General features: G+C 39.6%; 1 protein-coding gene across 4 annotated transcripts in view; it reads left to right on the top strand.

Annotated features, from left to right (window-relative positions):
- The window catches only part of AHI1 (Abelson helper integration site 1), a 261125-nt gene that overhangs the window by 65513 nt on the left and 176497 nt on the right, over positions 1-19115 (top strand). For all 4 annotated transcript variants that reach the window (XM_038772630.1, XM_038772621.1, XM_038772639.1 and 1 more), the window contains exons 15-17: positions 2948-3066; positions 5503-5633; positions 6961-7101. In XM_038772630.1, the coding sequence (XP_038628558.1) occupies positions 2948-3066; positions 5503-5633; positions 6961-7101 (391 nt within the window). The remainder of the gene's footprint in view (positions 1-2947; positions 3067-5502; positions 5634-6960; positions 7102-19115) is intronic.

Here is a 19115-nt window from a genome sequence, read left to right on the forward strand (position 1 = left end):
TGCTTACGTGCCCTGTGGCACATAACTTGGACCAGGACCACTGATTTAAGGAGAAGCACTTGTTTCTTCCTGTCTAGAAGGACCTTTCCCTTGATCGTGAAAGTGATGAAGAAAAACTAAAGGAATTCTCTGTCTAGTATATATATATATATATAAAAACTAGAAACCTTCCAGAAAAAAAAAATGCTCTCAAATTTACACCTCATCCTTTACTTGTTGTATCAATTTTTTTTTCACATTCACATCTGTTTAAGTGTTTCTCTCACCCCCAGCAGTGTTTTTTTTTTAATTGATCTAGTATGATATCACTAAAAAAACCCATCTGGGGTGTCTGGGTGTTGTGTGTGTCTCTTTTTTTTTTTTAATCCTGTTGAAGGTAGCTTGTATATTTTTTTTTGGATCAGTAGCCCAGTATTTCCTGGGGCTCAGCAGCTACAATACGTGCTCTGCAAATGGTATCGGGACCAGGGCAGTACAACCTAACTACTTGCCTGTACTATCCTAAACATGGTGGTCTCCTGAATAAGGAAAGGAAAAAGAAGCAGAAGGCTCCTGTGGCCTAGTGGAAAGAACCCAGGCTTGAGAGTCAGAAAGACCTGGATTCTAATCCCAGCTCTGTCCCTTGTCTGCTGTGTCCCTTTAGGCAAGTCACTTCTCTTCTTAGTGAACTCATCTGTAAAATGGGAATTAAGACTGATGGGGAGCCCCACATGGGACAGGGACTGTGTCCAACCTGATTATCTTTAATTTACCCCAGTTGTTAGTGCAATGTCTGTTACATAGTAAGAACTTAAGCAGCATGGCCTAGTGGAACGACCCCAGGCCTGAAAGTCATAGGACCTGGCTTCTAATCCCAGCTCTGCCAGTTGCTTCCTGTGTGACTTTGGGCAAATCGCTTAACTTCTCTGTGCCTCAATTTCCTCAACTGAAAAATGGGAATTAAATACCTGTTCTCCCTCCTACTTAGACTGTGAGCCCCATGCGGGGTAGGGACTGTGTCCTACCTAATTAACCTGTTTCTACCCCAGGGCTTAAAACAGTTTTTGACAGATAGTAAGCGCTTAATCCCCCCGTCAGGGTCACCCCTGAAGAGTTTCCAGTACTCTACCAGTCTTGACTACAGGAGGGAGAGTCAAGCAGAGTCATACACATTCCATTCCTACCTTGGCCAGTGGCGAGCGAGTGGAAAGCAATCTGCTACAAGTCAAAACTCACCTGTGCTGGGCAATCAATCAATCAATCAATCGTATTTATTGAGCACTTACTATGTGCAGAGCACTGTACTAAGCGCTTGGGCAGCAGTGGCTTGGGAGAAAGTGGAAGGCAGAGACTCGTTTACTGCAGGAAGGAGGCAATGGTAAACGGCTTCTGTATTTTTATCAAAAAAAACATATGGAAACACTACCGGAATGATTGCAGATAGAAGTGGGGCGTTCTTGGAGAGATGTGTCCATGGCGTCGCTATGGGTCGGACATGACCTGACAGCACACGACAGCAACAACAAAGTGCTTAATAAATACAGTAAAGAGATATACAAACAAAAAAAATACCATTTTTAAAAAAGAGACTTTCTGGAAGCGTGGTGTGGAGTAGGGATGGCAGAAGTGGACACATCCTCGTCTGCATAAAGTAAAATAAGGTTGTAAATGTACATGCACATCTACCTTCACCTGCATAGTGTGTTTCTTAGAGAAGCAGCGTGGCTCAGTGGAAAGAGCCCGGGCTTTGGAGTCAGAGGTCATGGGTTCAAATCCCGGCTCCGCCACTTGTCAGCTGTGTGACTGTGGGCAAGTCACTTAACTTCTCTGGGCCTCAGTTCCCTCATCTGTAAAATGGGGATTAAGACTGTGAGCCCCCTGTGGGACAACCTGATCACCTTGTAACCACCCCAGCGCTTAGAACAGTGCTTTGCACATAGTAAGCGCTTAATAAATGCCATCATTATTATTATTATTCTTATTATTATTATCCTATGTCTCTGTAGCTTCCAGCCTGGACAGCCATGTCTTCACAATTTTTCCTCCTCTCCTCTAAAGTGGACAAGAAAATTACCTAGAGGACCTCTCAGTTGTCTGTAGTACTTCTGGGCCGGTCGCCCTAAAATGATGCTGCCGTGACATCATTGGTAGAGCACCTTCTATAGCTGGCTAGAACAGATGTCAAAAAAGGCAGAGTAAAAAGCTAAAGTTAAACTGTTTAGGAATAGTAATAATAATAATAATGGCATTTGTTAAGCACTTACTATGTGCACTGTTCTAAGCGCTGGGGAAGGTACAAGGTGATAAGGTTGTCCGACCTGGGGCTTGCAGTCTTCATCCCCATTTTACAGGTGAGGTCACTGAGGCCCAGAGAAGTGAAGTGACTTGCCCAAAGTCACACAGCTGACAAGTGGTGGAGCCGGGATTAGAACCCGTGACCTCTGACACCCAAGCCTGGGCGCCATAACCAGACTGAGGCCCAAGATAGATCAAAATAAAATTGGTAAAATTTAGAGCTGCATTACTTAAAATTTGACTCCTTTTGAATTTATAAGGCTAGGATGTTTGTCGCAATCAACTTTGCAGTGGTTTCACACATCTGTTTTCTATACCTGAAGAGAGCCAACAGTGTTCATGTCAGCATGTTTAAAAGATGTACTTGTATTTTTAAAAATGAATGTTTGTCATCTCCTGCGAACATTTTGGAAACCTGAGTGAACTGTATAAAGTATCATTTAAAGTGAAATGAAAGCAAGATAAAGTTTGTAAAGTGATATTTGCCACCTAAATTGTACTACTAGGGTAGGGTTTGGGTTGGGTGGGGGCAGTAGTATAATTAATACTTCTCACATAAAACTCTAATTAGAGGGAGTTGAATTAATTTTGCTCACTAATGGTGTCTTTTATAATTTTTCAAAGCATTTTGGGAAACCTGTTGTGTTTTTTTCTTTCCATCTTTTTTTTGAAGGAAATAAGGGAAAATGATATTAAAGGAATCCCAATAAGTCATTTAGAGGTGCATCCAAATGGAAGGCGTTTGTTGATTCATGCCAAAGATAGTACTCTAAGAATTATGGATCTGCGAATGTAAGAAGATTTTCCTTGTCTTATTCTACTGACTTAATTAATCTTTTCTGTAAAAGACATATTTCTCATTCCTTATCCATTTTATATTCATCAATTTTTTAAATATGTTTTCAGCAGCACTGTAAAATTTGCTTTGTTCTACTCTCGGGGATTTTTTTTCCAAGAATATATTCAGTGTGTATTCAGGATGGGATTTTTGTGTGTTTATTTGTTTTTATCATTACCTGAAGATCGTTCCATTAAAATCATGTCAATTTAAGTGTAAGGGCACATCATCTCACTCTTTTTCTTTTATTATATAAAGCAGGTTTAAGTAAATATACCTCAAGGAGACAACCAAAGTACAATTCTAAAAATGAATGAAAGCATCCTGCTCTCCACTTGGTAGCAATAGTATTTATTAGGTGCTTACTCTGTGCAGAGCACTGTACTAAACTCTGGGGAAGAGTTTACAAGTGGGAATTAGACATGGTCCCTGTCCCTGGAAGTGAGTGGATGGTGAGTTACCATCTCTGTATAGAAGGTGGGGAAGGCCTGGAGACAGACACATCAGGAGCAAGACAACATTTACACAGTAAAAATGGCATAAACACCCAAATATTCATTCATTCATTCAATCGTATTTATTGAGCACTTACTGTGTGCAGGGCACTGTACTAAGCACTTGGAAGGTACAAGTCGGCAACATATAGAGACAGTCCCTACCCAACAACGGGCTCACAGTCTAGATGGGGGAGACAGACAGAAAATAAAAACCAAAATCAGTAGGGAGCTGTAAAGCATACAGCTGTTTTATTGGTAACATGATGAAGGAATAAACCTCTTTTTCTAGGATAATGTATTGTTAGCTTCAAGAAAATCCAACTGTTTTGTTTTTCCAGTTCAACGAGTATGTTATAATGAAAGCCAAAATAAGATGATAATAATAATTGAGGCATTTGTTAAGTGCTTTCTACATTCCAGGCACTGTTCTAAGGACTGGGGTGAATTAAAGCAAATCAGGTTGGACACAGTCCCTGCCTCACAGGGGTTGCACAGTCATCCCCATTTTACAGGTGAGGTACAGAGAAGTGAAGTGATTTGCCCAAGGTCATACAGCATACAAGTGGCAGAGCTGAGATTAGAACTCAGGTCCTTCTGATTCCCAGGACCGTGCTCTGGACACGAGGCCATGCTGCCTAGTGGCAAAAAAAATGACAGAAATTACGTTGAGAATTAGATAGTTTCCTGTGCACCTATACACACACTTCCCCCATATTGCTAGTGCTAACTCCCTTTTGCATAACCCTGACTTGATCCCTTTATTCATTCATTCATTCATTCATTGTCGTATTTATTGAGTGCTTAGTGTGTGCAGAGCACTGTACTAAGTGCTTGGGAAGTACAAGTTGGCAACATATACAGTCCTTACCCGACAAAGGGCTCACAGTCTAGAAGGGGGAGACAGACAACAAAACAAAACATGTGGACAGGTGTCATCCCCTGTCCCAGCCCCACAACATTTAAGTACGTATTTATTTATATTAATAGCTGTGTCCTCCTCTAGATTGTAAACTCATGGTGAGCAGGAAATATCTGTTATATTGTTCTCTCCCAAGCGCTTAGTACAGTGCTCTGCACACAGTAAGTGCTCAACAAATACAATTGACTGACTGACTGCAGCTTGTGTTTCGGTACTCCCTGTGTCCAACGTCACACATATTTGTACAACAGTTTGATCTGACACAGCTCGAGATTGTTAGCTCTTTGTGGAGACAGAACATGTCTACCAACTCTGTTGTATTGTATTCTCCCAATCCAAGTACTCCGTATAATAATCATACAGTAAATAAATAAATAATAAGCACTCAATCTAAATACCATTGGTTGATTGCACCTTATCCAAGAAAGCTCAGTCAGTGCTATTTACTGAACACTTTTCTGTGTGTACAGCCCTGTACTAAGCAATTGGGAGAATACAATAAAATAATACTTAAGGTATTTGTTAAGCACTTACTATGTGCCAACCACTGTTCTAAGTGCTGGGGTAGATACAGGGTAATCAGGTTGTCCCATGCGGGGCTCACATTCCTGATCCCCCTTTTACAGATGAGGTAATTGAGGCACAGAGAGGTTAAGTGGCTTGTCCAAGGTCACACAGTAGACAAGTGGCGGAGCTGGGATTAGAACCCACATCTTCTGACTCCCAAGCCTGTGCTCCTTCTACTAAGCATGGGTGTGTTGTTGAACAACTGTTCCTAATACTGTAACCATAGTCTAGCCATAACATAAAAAGAAAATAAATCATTTGGATGAAGTAAGTGAATATGCTTTAGTAGCAAAAATTTTCTTGGGCAGTGGTGGGTTTTTTTTTTTTTTTTTTAAATACTTTCTACCACCAACTGGTTTTATATGTGAAAGCAACTCACCTGTTCATCATATTCTTTTATATTGTAGATTAGCAACAAGAAAGTACGTAGGTGCCACAAACTATAGGGAGAAGATTCATAGTACATTGACTCCTTGTGGGACTTTTCTTTTTTCTGGAAGTGAAGATGGTATAGCCTATGTTTGGAACCCAGAAACAGGTAAAACATTTTTGTAAAATCTCCAGAAATATTTTCAGGTTGTTAGGAGAAATGTAGAAAAGTACTGAAAATCATCTATTTTTTTTTTCTAAAAAACGCATGCTTCAGGGTAGAGTAATCAGTCAAGGTCTCCTGTTTTCAAAGACTTCAGCTTATCTTTGAATAGATTTGAGAGGTTTGGTTTGTGGAGTCCAGATATGATCTAAGTAAACTTTTAATCCTTTCATATCTTAAGCATCTTTCCAGATTTAAAATCTTACAGGATACTTTGAGTCTGTTTCCCCTCTGGAGATGATGGCATAATCAAAACATTTATTCTCAGGTGCAAACTTTGCTTAGTGCTATCCTGAAAATTATTGTAACTGCGGAAATAGGACAATGTGACATATGATGTGACAGAATTAAAACACTATTTTGACTTCTGTGGTAGAAGGCTAAAGAATTGTATAACCAAAAATTTAGAGAGCTCGGAACTGAAAACGTTCTATTTATGATGCGAGTTGATTATAGATTGTTTCACCTTGAAGATTTCAAATTTGTCCAATTGCAATTTTTAAAGGAAAAATGTGTTCTACTCTTGAATAGACTATTTGATTTCTGTTTGAGAAGGTGAAATTACATTGTAAAACTTTTCCAAAAATAATTGAAAGTATTGTAGAAAGTATAATAAAATAATTCCTTTAATGGGGTGTATTAGAAGTTCACTTTAATTAGACTGCTGTCATATAATAAACTGTGATTTTAAAGACCCTTATTAAAATTTAGTTATAGGCAGACTTTTAAACTTTTTTCTTTGTATGACAGTTTGATTTGTTCATTAGAGTTTGGGTTGTTTATTTGTCCAAACTATGTTGAAAATCATGTGCATTTTTGAAGGAGTGGTACTACCCAGACTTGACCATGTTGAGAGCAAGTTCACTCCATATTTAGCTCCAATTTTAAAATTTACGATTTTGGAAGGTATGGGAAGCTCAGGCTATCCACATACTCAAATACTAACATATTTGAGTAATATCAAATATCAGTAATCTTGATTTTTGATGTGTTCATTTTCTTGTCTGTATACATTTTCCTGAAAAGATCCAGAAATTCTGAGAAACTCAGGCCCATTTTAAAGTGAACTTGCAAAGCAGATTCATTCAGTAATTGCAACATCAACAGAGCAAGGAAAAATGATTAACTTTGACCTAAGAAATACTTGATTGTATGGAATGATGTACAAAAAAATTGGAAATATACAATTAATATGTAAATTAATTTAGAAGAGCAACATAATACCTGAGTATCTTTTGAGTATATCAAATGGTGGCATTTCTTTCTCTTTTAGGAGACCAAGTAGCTATGTATTCTGACCTTTCTTTCACATCGCCTCTTCGAGATGTTGCTTTTCATCCACTAGAGCACATGGTGGCATTTTGTGCATTTGGTCAAAATGAGCCCATCCTGGTGTACATTTATGATTACAAAGGTAAGTACATTTGCTTTTTGCAGGCAGGGAAAGTGCCTTCCAACTCTGCTATATTGTACTATCCCAAGCTCTTAGTACAGTGCTCTGCACACAGAAAGTGCTCAATAAATATGATTGATTGATTGACAAGATTCCCTGAAAAGTAGACTACATACAGAGTCTTTAGAGCATGTGGGTGACTTATGAATTCAAAGATGAGGGCCGGGAACTCAGTTCTTGTGAGAAGTGATCGCTATCTTCTTTGTAAAGCTCAGCTTCGAGGAATCTGTGCCTGAACCAGTAAAAATTATGATCTCTGAATTTTTTGAATTTTATTCTAAAATGAGCTGTCTTTGTGCATCTAGTAGGGAGAGAAAGTAGATTTCTAGAGTGTATAGTATACCGGGTTATTTAGGGATAGCCTAAAGTTTTGTTAAGCTCAACAGTTAAACTTGTACTTCTAGACTGTGAGTCCGTTGTTGAGAAGGTTGCCAAATTGTACTTTCCAAGGGCTCAGTACAGTACTCTGCACACAGTAAGTGCTCAATAAACACGATTGAATGAATGAATGGATGAATGAAAAATTAATGAAAAATAGTTTTAAAACACTGATGAATTATTAGAACAGTGAGGAATAATTTCGATATTTGGAATTCCCATACAAATGTTAACATTTGAACTGCACTCTGATCAGTTTTATTTGTTTGCATTCCATAGAAAAACTGCATTTTGAAACAAAATAATTTGTGATATAGGAAGAGAGAAAATTGTAGCTAAAGAAGATTCCACTGACAATGAAATTCACCAGTGCATGCTTGTGTGGCTGATAAAGCCAGAGAGGCCCCCACAGTAGTGACCGCATTCTGCACACACATGCTGTCCTGTCACGTTTGTTGTTTGCAATGTCTAGCGTTTTCACTTTCACCTTCATGTCTTCACAGTCCTTATGAGTTCTTTGCATGAAACCAGCTTCCCCTTTTTTTATTGTCAGCCACCATGCTGGTCTAGCTATTTTTTATTGTTGGGTGCCATGCTGGTCTGGCTATCACAATTGACTCCCAGTTTTCAGGTTAGGTGAAGAATCATCTGAGGCTCTGCGGCGCTTTATCAGTGAAAAATTTCTGTTGTCGATGTGTTTGGCAATTTCAGCTTGCCAAACAGCAGCTGACTGAGTTCTTCTCAGGCTCTTTGGCCAGTGACATTGTGATTCTGGAAATAAGCTCGCTGTGGACAGGGAATTCATTCAATCATATTTATTGAGCGCTTACTGTGTGCAGAGCATGTGCACAGGGAATGCATCTGCCGACTCTGTTGTATTGTAATAATAATGATGGCATTTATTAAGTGCTTACTATGTGCAAAGCACTGTTCTAAGCGCTGGGGTGGTTACAAGGTGATCCGGTTTTCCCACGGGGGGCTCACAGTCTTAATTCCCATTTTACAGATGAGGGAAGGGCCCAGAGAATTGAAGTGACTTGCCCAAAGTCACACAGCTGACAAGTGGCGGAGCTGGGATTTGAACCCATGAGCTCTGACTCCAAAGCCCAGGCTCTTTCCACTGAGCCACGCTGCTTCTCAGCATGAGCTTGTACTCTCCCAAGCTCTTAGTACAGTGCTCTGCACTCAGTAAAAGCTAAAGAAATATGATTGAGTGATAGATTGGAAATGTTCAATTGATGATCTTATTTAGTAGCTGATGTAGGAGCACTCTGGCTAGGATCTTGCTGGCAATGAACAGTGATGCCTCAACATTTGCTGCAGTCTGATGTTTCACCTTTCTTCTCGAAGATAATGATGGCATTTTTGAGATCCTGTGGCATCTCCTCAGTGTGTATATGTTGAGGAAGAGCTTATGTGGGTGTTTAAGCAGTTTATCCCTTCCATTGTAGTAGTTCTCAGCAGTTATGCCGTTAGCGGCAAAGGCTTTGCCACGATTTAAGTGCTTTCCTCTGTTTGAAGGTTTTCTATGTTACGAAGAGCCTAATCTTCACTAGTAGGAGGTGTGATGGGGAGAATATTGAAATGGTGTTGCCATGTGGCTTTGTGGAAAGATCCCAGGCTTGGGAGTCAAAGGTCAGGGGTTCTAATCCCGACTTCACCACTTGTCAGCTGTGTGACTTTGGGCAAGTCATTTCACTTCTCTGGGCCTCAGTTACCTCATCTGTAAAATGGGAATTGACTGTGAGCCCCACATGGGACAACCTGATTAGCTTCTATCTACCCCAGCACTTAGAACAGTGCTTGGCACATAGTAAGTGCATAACAAATACCATCATTATTATTCCCTCCTTGTCTGCTCTTCCTCCTCTTCCTACCTCCCTTGCCATTTAAAGTATTTGATTGTGGATAATGACCAAATTTCCCCACCTGAATTAAGCTTATCTTTGCCACATCTCCTCAAATGCTAATAGTTGAGTGAGTTTTCATGTTCCCAATTAAAATATATTCAGATGATTTCTAATTCTTAACATTGTGTTTTGACTTTCAAATGCAGTTTCCATATCTTTTGTTTGTTAAATTCATATTTCTGCATATATAGCTGCTCTTAGGTGTTTTATTTAAAGTCTCCATTGACAGTGCCGTTGACCAGTGTATGCATGAAAAACTGTAATGGGCAGTGAGGAATCATAGTCCTGACTACACAATTTATGCATACAAAGGTAGTACTCTGTTGTGTTTGTCATTCTAAGTGTTTGGCAGTGTTTTCTATTCTGCCTCTTTGCGAGCTCTTTGTGGGACAGGGACTGTATCTGATCTGATTATCTTGTCTCTACCTCAGAATTTATCACAGAGGTTGTAACATTCATTGATTCATTCAGTCGTATTCATTGAGTGCTTACTGTGGGCAAAGCACTGTACCGAGTATTTGGGAGAGTACAATACAACAGCAAACAGACACATTCCCTGTCTACAACGAGTTCAGAGTCTAGAGGGGGAGACAGACATTATTATACATGAATAAGTAAATAAAGTACAGATATATGCATATGTATTATGGGGATTTGAGGGAGGGTGAATGAAAGGAGCAAGTCAAGGCGACAGAATAGAGTGGAAGAAGAGAGGAGGGCTTAGTCAGGGAAGGCTACTTGGAGGAGATGGGCCTTCAATAAGGCTTTGAAGTGTGTGAGAGCAATTATCCATCTGATATGAGGAGGGAGGGCATTCAAGACCTGAGGTAGGATGTGGGCGAGAAGTCGGTAGCAAGATAGACAAGATCAAGGTATAGTGAAAAGGTTAGTATCAAAGGAATTAAGTGTGTGGGCTGGGTTGTAGTAGGAGGAGAGTAGTGAGATGAGGTAGGAGAGGGCAAGGTGATTGAGTGATTTAAAGCCAATGGTGAGGAGTTTTTGTTTGATGCAGAAGTGGATGGGCAATCAATGGAGTTTCCTGAGGAGTGGGGCAACATGGTCTGAACGTTTTTGTAGGAAAATGATTCAGGCAGCAGAGTGGAGTATGGACTGGAGTTGGGAGAGACAGGAGACAGGGAGGTCAGCAAGGAGGCTGATTCAGTAATCAAGGTGGGATAGGTCAAGTGCTTGCATTAATGTCATAGGAGTTTGGATGGAGAGGAAAGGGATGTATTTTAGTGATGTGACGGTAGAACTCACAGGATTTTTTGATGGCTAGACTGTGTGGGTTGAATGAGAGAGAAAGGAGTCAAGGATAATGCCAAGGTTATGGGCTTGTGAGACTGAAGTTTGGTGGTGCTGTCAACAGTGATGGGAAAATGAGTGGGAGGACAGGGTTCGGGTGGAAAGATAAGCAGTTCAGTTTTAGCCATGTTAAGTTTGAAGTGATGGGAGGACATCCAAGTAGAGATGTCTTGAAGGCAGAAAGAAATGCTAGACTGCAGAGAGAGATCAGGCTTGGAGATGTAGATTTGGGTGCCATCAGCATAAAGGTGGTAGTTGAAGCTGTGTGAATGAATGAGTTCTCCAAGGTAGTTGGTGTGGCTGGAGAATAGAAGGGGACCCAGAACTGAACTTTGAGGGACACCCACAGTTGGGGATGGGAGGGGAAGGCGGAAAAAGACTGAGAATGAGCGGCTAGAGTCAGTGTCAATGAAGCAGAGGTTTTATAATGTTTCCAGGAGAAGGGGGTGGTCGACAGTGTCAGAGGCAGCCGAGAGGTCGAGGAGGGTTAAGATGGAGTAGAGGGCATTGGATTTGGCAAGAAGAAGATCACTGGTGACCTTTGAGAGGGTGGTTTCTGTGGACTGAAGGGGATGGGAGCCAGATTGGAGGGGGTCAATGAGAGAATTGGAGGGGAGGAACTTGAGACAGTGGGTGTAGACGGCTCGCTCAGTGAGTCTGGAGAGGAATGGCAGAAAGAAGATGGGGTGATAACTGGAGGGAGCCCTGGGGTCAAGGGAGGTATTTTTTAGGATAGTGGAGATGTGGGCTACTAAAACTACTAGCACAGTAGTGCTTGATAAATATTGTCATTATTATTATTGTCCATCAGTCACTTTGAAGTTGCCACACTAAGAACAGTTCTTTCTTGAATGTAGTGTGTCATGCTGGTCTGGCTGGTCTGTCTGTCTGCTGCATTGTTTCCAGCTTGATTTTTGATTCCTTGTTATCTGAAGATATGTTTCACTGTGGAATCTGTGCTTTGCCCTGGTCTTATAACCATAATAATAATAATAATAATAATAATGGTACTTGTTAAGCACTTACTATTTGCCAAGCACTTTTCTAAGCACTGGAGTAAATACAAGTTAATCATGTTGAACACAGCCCAAGGTCACAGAGCAGACATGTGGCAGAGCTTGGATTAGAACCCAGGTCCTTCTGACTCCCACACTGGAAAGTTGGATAAGTGCTTAGTACAGTGCTCTGCACACAGTAAGTGCTCAATAAATATGATTGAATGAATGAATATGAGTTACAGATTCCTCTGGAGCCTATTCACATATTGCTGCCATTCTCTGTTTTCTAAAGGATATGCTGAACTTTTGTCTCAATTTTCTACTTCCTTGTCTATAGTACATCATTAGTATGTTCCTTAGATACCGGAATTGTAGGATTACTGTTCCATTATGTTGAGGTTTCTTCAGACTAATCATAAGAGAAGCAGTAAGGCGTAGTGGACAGAACATGGTCCTGGCAGTCAAAAGGTTGTGGGTTCTAATCCCCATTCCACCACTTACATGTCTGCTGTGTGACCTTGGGCAAGTCACTTTACTTCTCTGTGCCTCAGTTACCTCATCTGTAAAATAGGGTTTGAGACTGTGAGCCCCACATGGGAAAGGGACTGTGTCCAATCCAATTTTCTATCCACCCCAGTGCTTAGTTCAGTGCCTGGCACATAGTAAGTGCTTAACAAATACCATAAATGCCGTAAGTTCTTAGGATCAGGCTGACTGATCCCAGACTGAGCCCCTTCCTTCCTCTCCCCCTCGTCCCCCTCTCCATCCCCTGCATCTTACCTCCTTCCCTTCCCCACAGCACCTGTATATATGTATATATGTTTGTACATATTTATTACTCTATTTATTTATTTATTTATTTTACTTGTACCTATCTATTCTATTTATTTTATTTTGTTAGTATGTTTGGTTTTGTTCTCTGTCTCCCCCTTCTAGACTGTGAGCCCACTGTTGGGTAGGGACTGTCTCTATATGTTGCCAGCTTGTACTTCCCTAGCGCTTAGTACAGTGCTCTGCACACAGTAAGCGCTCAATAAATATGATTGATTGATTGATTGATTGACTCTTCAAAGTGATTCACTATCATCCAAAAATATTGGTAATAACCATGGCATTCTTAAATGCTTACTGTGAGCCAAGCACTGTGTGAAATGCTGGTATAGATGCAAGATAATCAGGTTGGACATAGCCCCTGTCCCACATAGACTCACAGTCTAAGGGGAGGGAGAACAGGTAACTTTAATCCCCATTTTGCAGATGAAGAAACCGAGGTACAGAGAAGTTAAATGACTTGCCCAAGGTCACAAAACAGGCCAGTAGCAGAGCTGGGATTAGAACCCAAGGCTCTTGACTCCTAGTCCTGTAACTCTTTCCACTAGGCCATGCTGTTTCTTGCAGCATCTGGAATGTGCTACTAGTGTGCAGTCATCCAAATATGGAATATTTCTTTGTAATTCATTCATTCAATCATATTTATTGAGTGCTTATTGTGTGCAGAGCACTATACTAAGCGCTTGGGAAGTACAAGTCGGCAACATATAGAGACAGTCCCTACCCAACAACGGGTTCACAGTCTAGACTTCTCTACCCCTGTTAGTGCTCCTTAATTGGTTCCATGAAAATGAAGTGTTAAGTGAAACATCACTAAACAAAGTATAATTTCCCACAGGAAGTAATTTAAAGCACATCAGCAAATTCCCAAGAGCACCAACATAAATCAAACCAATATAATACTGTTAAAAACAGTTATGAAAATATAGCTACATGATAAAGTGTAAATATGTTAGGTTGTTTTTGTGAACATATGGAAATAGAATCATTTTCACAGTGTTATTTCTCACAGGCATATTGCTGCTGAAATTCATTCATTCAGTCGTATTTATTGAGTGCTTACTGTGTGCAGAGCACTGTACTAGGCGCTTAGAGCACTGTACTAGTCAGCTCAAACACTTTTATGGGCAGCATTGTGAGTGCTATATGTAATATCCTCATTAACATTCAAAAGCAATATCTCAGAAGCATGCTACTACAAAGAAAAGCTATGGATGTACAGGGTAAACCTTGTTTTAGAAAATGGGTTAAAGGGGTTCTATCAAATTATCCTCACCAATAATCAGATTCAAGCAGTGTAACAGTGAGGTTTCCTGTGCAAATCTCTTTGTAACTAGCTTGCCAGATAAAAAGTGCTTCTTTAAAAATGAGTTTCCCGTACTTGTCAAATGGAGGTGTTAGAGGTCCACCTGATATTTGGGATGATAGTCAGTCCCAAGTAGCTTCTTTTGCTCCACAAGACCCTGCATTGTAGTAGTGATATGCCTGGTAACCAGATGTAGTGACAGGAGCTTCAAGAAACTCTACCACTGTTGATGCCTTCCCTTTGTCTCCCCTGTTTCAGGGTGGATGCAAGAGTTTTCTTTATTCAGACAGAGGAGGCTTTGGGAAGGAGGATTTTTTTTCATTTGAGGCGATACTTGGTTGCCACCAAATTTGTTTCATCCTCCCCTCTTCCCCCCAGGTTCTTGGAGCACTCCAAAGTGTAGCAGATGTGTTTTTCCTGAGAGTGGGTTTATTTCATTCATTCATTCAATCGTATTTATTGAGCGCTTACTGTGTGCAGAGCGCTGAAGTACTAAGCGCTTGGGAAGTACAAGTCAGCAACATATAGGTATGGTCCTTACCCAACAACAGGCTCACAGTCTAGAAGGGGGAGACAGACAACAAAACAAACATATAGACAGGTGTCAAAATCGTCAGAACAAATAGAATTATAGCTATATGCACATCATTAACAAAATAAATAGAATAGTAAATACATTATTATACATTAGTAAGTACAAGTAAAATAAAGAGTAAGAAATCTGTACAAACATATACAAGTGCTGTGGGGAGGGGAAGGGAGTAGGGCGGGGGGGATTGGGAGGAGGAGAGGGAAAAGGGTGCTCAGTCTGGGAAGGCCTCCTGGAGGAGGTGAGCTCTCAGTAGGGCTTTGAAGGGAAGAAGAGAGCTAGCTTGGCGGATGTGTAGAGGGAGGGTATTCCAGGCCAGGGGAAGGACGTGGGCAGGGGGTCGACGGCGGGACAGGCGAGAACGAGGCACAGTGAGGAGGTTAGTGGCAGAGGAGCGGAGGGTGCGGGCTGGGCTTTAGAAGGAGAGAAGGGAGGTAAGGTAGGAGGGGGCGAGGTGATGGACAGCCTTGAAGCCGAGAGTGAGGAGTTTTTGCTTGATTCATAGGTTGACAGGCAGCCCCTGGAGATTTTTGAGGAGGGGGTTAACATGCCCAGAGCGTTTTTGGTTCAAAGATATTCCAGGCAGCAGAGTGAAGTATAGGCTGAAGTGGGGTTTTTATTTGATTTGATATTTGATATTTATTTATTTATTTATTTGATAGATTGTATAGACGTGGGGTTTTGTGGTTTTGGGTGTCCTATTACATACAGGTAATGGTGAATGTCACAAAGACTCTATCTAATGAATATCTTTGTCATTCAACCAATGGTATTTATTGAGTGCTTCCTTTGTGCAGCACACTGTACTAAGTTCTTGGGAAAGTACAGTACAGCAGAGTTTGTAGACATGTTTCCTGCCCACATTGAGCTTACAGTCCAGAGGAGGAGACAGACATTAATGTGAATAAATTAATTACAGATTTTGAGTACTAACATCAAGGTTTTATCTCAAGTAAATTGATCTTATTAAAGTGGTGCTTAGAGCAGAGAAATCAAATATAATAGTAATGAAAAGGATAAATGGAACAGGAACAGATGAAAGGAAGGAAAATATCTACGCAAAATTTTCATGCTAACTTCTAGGAGTTTTGATGTATGTGCATGAACATATTTTTCCATTAAGCCTCTTCAGTTCTTGCAGAGAAATGAAACATCCTGTGTTATGTTGTTCTACACATATTTGTTGCTGTTTCTGCTCCTAAAAAAATAAATTTTTCAACACCTGTTCATTTTGCAAAAGAAAGGTCCATGGCATTTGAAGATTAATATGGTTCTTTAGGATCTGGCAGATAACATTTTATTTTAGCTTTCTTCTTGAGAGGATGGTTTACTAGGTAGTATTTGAGTATATTTACTTGAAAACATATACTTTTTGGCATGAATTTCCAGTTAAAAGTAAATAAAATGTCAAAGAGTTTATTTTAACACTGACTGGAAGACATACTTAAAAAATAGAATGAACTTGCTGTGGGCAGGGAATGTGCCTGATGTTGTATTGTACTCTACCAAGTGCTTAGTACAGTGCTTTGCACACAGTAAGCGCTCAATGAATACGATTAATAATAATTACTAATGTAAGTCAAAACCATTGCAAAATATGCATTCCATCATAAATAGAAGATATTGGGTCCACAAATAGGAAAATTAAAGCTAATTTGGGTACTTCTTTTAAGAGTCTTTCAGCAAGGAAATAGTTATTTCCTGCAAGTTAATATGTACATGTCATGTAGTAAACTGTAGTAATATTTTAGTAGAGAAGACACTATGTAGGTTCCATTGGGTGGGAAGACTATAACATTATTCACCATTGACATAAAATATGAGCACTCTTATTGATTCTTTTTTAGTTCATTCATTTGAACAGTCTTTCAGGTACAAAGGTTGGAGAAATACAAAAGCTTTCCTTATAACACCCAAAACCTATATGGGGGTCTAGTTCAGACATGTCTTTTGAAACAGGCCTCTCATTGTGCCATCCTAAATCTCCTGACGGGAAGAGAGTTAAGTACTCCATAATTGGACTGCTATCCAGGAGTTGGGCAGCACAGATGTTTTCCCTCAGCCCAGGGAAGGTTGGAGGGGGGAAATTCCATGCTGCCACTTATTCAGGACCATAACTGGATCACTGGCATTGACAGATTTTGGTTCGTAGAAGTTCTGTGAAGATTTCACCACAAAAGCAAGTAGATATCAAACAATTTATTTGTCTCAAACAGTGACATCCATCGTCATCATCTTTGGATTGTCCGAGGACCTTTTTTCCAACCAAAAGCTTACTTTAGGTCCATAGAAATCCGATCTGAAGGGCAAAAGATCACTTGTCATTTGGTTGGTGGGACCTGAATTTAGTCCATTTGCCCTGGAATCCATAGGCAATTTGAAGATCTCTTTCAAAACCATATATTGGTGAACTTCTGCATTTGAATTGTGGCTGAAAAGTGAGATTAAGCACATTCTGTACTCTTTTATTATTTGTGTTTGGGCAAGTGAGGAAGAAAGCACAATGTCACAGTGACATCATGAGTTGACAGAGTTAAGTTTTTACTGGGTAGTTCAAGAAAACAAGTGTACGAAACTCTAAATATCCCCAATTAAAAACCCTTGTATTAGCAGTATGTTATTTTTGAGTGTTGAAGAGTTTTATGGACAAACTTTTTTAGAACTCTCTCAAGTGTCAGCTGTCCTTTATTTTGTATTTGAAGAAACCTAGCTATAAATTGTTTTAGTAGTAGTAGTAGCAGCCACAGGAACAGCATTTGTTGAGCAATGATTGGTGTAGTGCACTGTACCAGGCACTTGAAAAACACAGAGCAACAAAGTTGACACACTTGCTGCCCAGATGGAGGTTACACTTTTAGGTAAATGCCACTAATTTGATGTTTATCAGCATAAATCACAGAGCTCATATAATCAGAATGGAATGTAAGAGGTCATCTTATCCAAGAACCTGAACATTCTGACAATCATCTTTCAAAATTAAATAATAACTATGTAGTTTTTATTTGAAATATTTTATTTAGTAATCTTTTACCTAGACTTTTTATATAAAACATATATGTGCCTTTAAAAAAACTCACATGTTGAGATGAAACTTATTGAAAGAGATGCCATATACAGTTAAGTTTCAAAGTAAAGTGAGTTTGGAAAAAGTTGTCACCATTAAGTTGTGCTTGAATCTTGAACATAACTACCCATGATTCTTTCAAGTTTCAGGAACTTAAACTTCAACAGTTTTGTGTAATTTCATAGAAAATGGAACAATCTTGAAAACATGAGTTTGTGTAGAAGTTAAACAAGATCATGTTGAGACCACATTGGTAGCTAAATGTATCATCCATTTTTTCAGTTCTAACAAAATCTGTGACAAGTCAGCGAACATCTTTCTCTGTAAGCATATGCGCAGGTTGTGGTCTTTTGTATCTTTCGAACTACTGACTTTTTGCTTTTTTTGGTAAGAGGCATAATTTTTACTTTCAGAAGGCAGTTGTATTGTGCCTGGTGTTGAAAGAGTTAATCATATAGCAATACAAAGCTTAGTCACTAAGTACCACAAATAAGGTTCTTTTAGGATTCCCATAATAACCGGTCTGCACTCAGAAACGGCTACTACAAGTCTTAGCTTAGGTCACATTTTTATACAGAATTTATAAGCAATAAATGCTTTGATTTTGTTTCCCATTGGTATTTTGTCCTGTGCCATCCAATTTCAGCTAGAACCCAAGGAAACGAAGACAAGGTAGGTAACTATTTTTACATCATGGACACAATGTGCTGTGTTCTTGCAGTTGCCTATCCTTAGTAGATTGGAAGGAGATCAGTATTTGGTTGGAAAAATTCTCAGGAATATATAAACATATATGCATGCACATATATATGGAATGAGAATTTTGTGTACATATACATACATACATACATACATACATACACACACACACACACACACGTTACAAGGAGTGAGGGGATTATTCACTAGATGTCACTGTCTCCTCTCTGAGTCAGTGTGAACTTCACAATTACCCGAAATCCTGACCATTAAAAGCTTTTTCTCATTGTTAGTTTGAGTAGCATTTTTCCTACCGCCAGACGAAATCTTCACAGATAGAAGTAGCACATTACCCATTTTCCACCTGCATGCCTCACTCCAGGGTGATATCTTCATTTTTTTTGCCCCAAGTGCTCTGCTGTCATATTAAAATAACTGTTTGTTTTAAAAACACAGGAATGCATGCGTTTTAATTGTTGTTGAAATATTGTAGACTTTTTAAAAAAATTTCTCAATAAGCTACTGGACAAATTCTGCAGAATGACAAACGATTTACTACTGCACTCTTAAGCTGAAAAAACGTATACCTATGGGCTTTGAGAGTTTCATTGGTTTTCCCAGTATACTTAAATATCCAAAAAAATCCTCTCCCCCTGCAAAATCATTGATCCCTACCCTTATTTCTTTCCAAGGTACTCCCGCTTCAAAAATAGAAATAAATAAAATAACTCTGTTAGGTTTTCATATGTGTTTAATTTGATGAGAAAAATATATCAAATTGTGCAGATTTATGTTTCATTTAGATGACCTTGAGGTACTGTATGCTGATATCTTCAAAAATAGTTGAAAAGTTAATTTATCATTTACTGTGTCAATGATTTAAGATTTGGAATGC

This window comes from Tachyglossus aculeatus, chromosome 2, assembly GCF_015852505.1.
Source record: "Tachyglossus aculeatus isolate mTacAcu1 chromosome 2, mTacAcu1.pri, whole genome shotgun sequence".
Lineage (NCBI taxonomy): Eukaryota > Metazoa > Chordata > Mammalia > Monotremata > Tachyglossidae > Tachyglossus > Tachyglossus aculeatus.